Source organism: Pan troglodytes, chromosome 14 (genome assembly GCF_028858775.2).
Source record: "Pan troglodytes isolate AG18354 chromosome 14, NHGRI_mPanTro3-v2.0_pri, whole genome shotgun sequence".
NCBI classification, from domain to species: Eukaryota; Metazoa; Chordata; class Mammalia; order Primates; family Hominidae; genus Pan; species Pan troglodytes.
In genome coordinates this window covers 53,507,518-53,511,318 of record NC_072412.2, presented here as the reverse complement: position 1 = coordinate 53,511,318, position 3,801 = coordinate 53,507,518, and the positions used below count along the sequence as shown (strand labels likewise).

The following is a 3,801-nucleotide window of genomic DNA, read 5'->3' as shown; positions in this document are numbered from 1 at the left end:
TGGCCTCATAAAATGAGTTAGGGAGGATTCCCTCTTTTTCTGTTGATTGGAATAGTTTCAGAAGGAATGGTACTAGCTCCTCTTTGTACCTCTGTTAGAATTCGGGTGTGAATCTATCTGGTCCTAGACTTTTTTTGGTTGGTAGGCTATTAATTATTGTCTGAATTTCAGAACCTGTTAGTCTATTCAGAGATTCAGCTTCTTCCTGGTTTAGTCTTGGAAGGGTGTATGTGTCCAGGAATGTATCTATTTCTTCTAGATTTTCTAGTTTATTTTCGTAGAGGTGTTTAGAGTATTCTCTGATGGTAGTTTGTATTTCTGTGGGATCAGTGGTGATATCCCCTTTATTATTTTTTATTGCATCTATTTGATTCTTCTCTCATTTCTTCTTTATTAGTCTTGCTAGCGGTCTGTTGATTTTTTTCAAATGCTCCCAGCATGCCCCGCGCCGCCGCCGCTGCCGTCGCCGCCGCCGCCGGGCCGCGGCTTGAGGGCGGGAGGCTGGGGGAGGGTAGCGGAGCCGGCGCCGCCGCCATGTTGGGTCTGAAGCGGCTGCTGTAGGCGCCGACGGAGCGAGCGGGCGTGCGGAGCGGGCGACAGTGGCGTGGGATCTGCCTCTCTGCGAGCAGCTGGGAGCGGCGGCGCCATGAGCGGGGGCACCCCTTATATGGGCAGCAAGATCAGCCTCATCTCCAAGGCGGAGATCCGCTACGAGGGCATCCTCTACACCATCGACACCGAAAACTCCACTGTAGCCCTTGCCAAAGTTCGATCCTTTGGTACAGAAGACAGACCGACAGATCGTCCAATACCACCTCGAGATGAAGTCTTTGAATACATTATATTCCGTGGGAGTGACATTAAAGACCTTACTGTTTGTGAGCCACCAAAACCACAGTGTTCTTTGCCTCAAGACCCAGCTATTGTTCAGTCCTCACTAGACTCATCGACTTCTTCATTCCAGTCCATGGGTTCTTATGGGCCTTTCGGCAGGATGCCCACATACAGTCAGTTCAGTCCAAGTTCCTTAGTTGGGCAGCAGTTTGGTGCTGTTGGTGTTGCTGGAAGCTCTTTGACATCCTTTGGAACAGAAACATCAAACAGTGGTACCTTACCCCAAAGTAGTGCGGTTGGTTCTGCCTTTACACAGGATACAAGATCTCTAAAAACACAGTTATCTCAAGGTCGCTCAAGCCCTCAGTTAGACCCTTTGAGAAAAAGCCCAACCATGGAACAAGCAGTGCAGACCGCCTCAGCCCACTTACCTGCTCCAGCAGCTGTTGGGAGAAGGAGTCCTGTATCAACCAGGCCTTTGCCATCTGCCAGCCAAAAGGCAGGAGAGAATCAGGAGCACAGGCGAGCTGAAGTACACAAAGTTTCAAGGCCAGAAAATGAGCAACTCAGAAATGATAACAAGAGACAAGTAGCTCCAGGTGCTCCTTCAGGTCCAAGGAGAGGGCGTGGGGGTCATCGGGGTGGCAGGGGAAGATTTGGTATTCGGCGAGATGGCCCAATGAAATTTGAGAAAGACTTTGACTTTGAAAGTGCAAATGCACAATTCAGCAAGGAAGAGATTGACAGAGAGTTTCATAATAAACTTAAAAGAAGATAAACTTGAGAAACAGGAGAAGCCTGTAAATAGTGAAGATAAAGGAGACTCAGGAGTTGATACCCAAAACAGTGAAGGAAATGCCGATGAAGAAGATCCACCTGGACCTAATTGCTATTATGACAAAACTAAATCCTTCTTTGATAATATTTCTTGTGATGACAATAGAGAACGGAGACCAACCTGGGCTGAAGAAAGAAGATTAAATGCTGAAACATTTGGAATCCCACTTCGTCCAAACCGTGGCCGTAGGGGATACAGAGGCAGAGGAGGTCTTGGTTTCCGTGGTGGCAGAGGGCGTGGTGGTGGCAGAGGTGGTACCTTCACTGCTCCTCGAGGATTTCGCGGTGGATTCAGAGGAGGTCGTGGGGGCCGGGAGTTTGCAGATTTTGAATATAGGAAAACCACAGCTTTTGGACCCTAAAAGGTCTGGATTGATCGTACTGCTTTCTGAAAGAAAGACAACAAAGTTGCTGCATAGTCTACAAACAAGTCTCTGAAAATAGGTGAATTTCTAGCTCTTCATGGTCCTGAACATTGATTTCAGTCTTTGCAAAGAATGAAGAAGTGAATTCGCTGTACATTTGTCACCAGTACTGGGTTTTTGTTTTTTGTTTGTTTTTCCGCTTACTTTCAAAGATAAAATGCAGTTACTTTTGGGGGTGGAAGGCTCATCTTAAAACATGAGCATTAAATATATTTGGAATAGCAGAACGTTAAGTAATTTCTTATGTATAGTTAAACTAAAGCAGTACTTCAGTGGGACTTAACAAGTATTTTTTCATCACTGAAAGGTTTTTTTTTTATCACTAAATTGTATTTGGCAATTCCAAGTTGCCTGCAGATAGGGCTGTGATACTAAGGTTGTGTGTGTGTGTGCGTGTGTGTGTATGTGTGTGTGTGTGTGTATCTTTTTCCTCCTTTCTTTTGGGGAATCCTGTAATATGAGGTAGCTTATTTCGTCAATTAATTAGGGTGCTGGATGGTAGAGAATTTTGTCAGTCAACTATGTACACACAGTAAATACTGTTTCTTAGGCAAAGGTAACTTTTTTATATAGTTGTAAAATTCCATTATATTCCATTGCCAAAGAAACATTAAGAACTTTGTATAGCTGTTTAAAAAGCAACTAATTTTTTAAAGAATAAACATTTTAAAGTCCAAAAAAAACCCAAAAAAACCCCCAAAAAACCAGCTCCTGGATTCATTGATTTTTTGAAGGGTTTTTCGTGTCTCTATCTCCTTCAGTTCTGCTCTGCTCTTAGTTATTTCTTGTCTTCTGCTAGCGTTTGAATTTGTTTGCTCTTGCTTCTCTAGTTTTTTTTATTGTGATGTTAGGGTGTCGATTTTAGATCTTTCCTACTTCCTCCTGTGGGCATTTAGTGCTATAAATTTCCCTCTACACACTGCTTTAAATTGGCCCCAGAGATTCTGGTACATTGTGTCTTTGTTCTCATTGGTTTCAAAGAACATCTTTATTTCTTCCTTCATTTTGTTATTCAACCAGTAGTCATTCAGGTGCAGGATATTCAGTTACCATGTAATTGTGTGGTTTTCAGTGAGTTTCTTAATCCTGAGTTCTAATTTGATTGCACTGTGGTCTGAGAGACAGTTTGTTGTGATTTCTCTTCTTTTGCATTTGCTGAGGAGTGTTTTACCTCCAATTATGTGGTCAATTTTAGAATAAGTGCAATATGGTGCTGAGAAGAATGTATATTCTGTTGATTTGGGGTGGAGAGTTCTGTAGATGTCTATTAGGTCGGCTTGGTCCAGAGCTAAGTTCAAGTCCTGGATATCCTTGTTAACCTTCTGTCTCCTTGATCTGTCTAATATTGACAGTGGGGTGTTAACATCTTCTATTATTATTGTGTGGGAGTCTTAAGTCTCTTTGTAGGTCCCTGAGGACTTCCCTTATGAATCTAGGTGCTCCTGTATTGGGTGCATACATATTTAGGAGAGTTAGCTCTTCTTGTTGAATTGATCCTTTTACCATTATGTAATGCCCTTCTTTGTCCACTTTGATCTTTGTTGGTTTAAAGTCTGTTTTATCAGAGACTAGGATTGCAACCCCTGCTTTTTTTTTTTTGCTTTCCATTTGCTTGGTGGATCTTCCTCCATCCCTTTATTTTGAGCCTATGCGTGTCTTTGCACATGAGATGGGTCTCCTGAATACAGCACACTGATGAGTTTTG

The 3,801-nt window shown here is 43.0% G+C and overlaps 1 protein-coding gene across 1 annotated transcript; it reads left to right on the top strand.

Annotated features, from left to right (window-relative positions):
* Window positions 1-495: 495 nt before the first annotated feature.
* On the top strand, window positions 496-3,459 carry LOC134806931 (protein LSM14 homolog A-like). Its single transcript, XM_063792517.1, is given in 2 exon segments — window positions 496-1,596; window positions 1,598-3,459. Coding segments are annotated over 2 exon segments (1,386 nt in total). The 5' UTR covers window positions 496-646; the 3' UTR covers window positions 2,034-3,459.
* The last annotated feature ends 342 nt before the right edge of the window (window positions 3,460-3,801 follow it).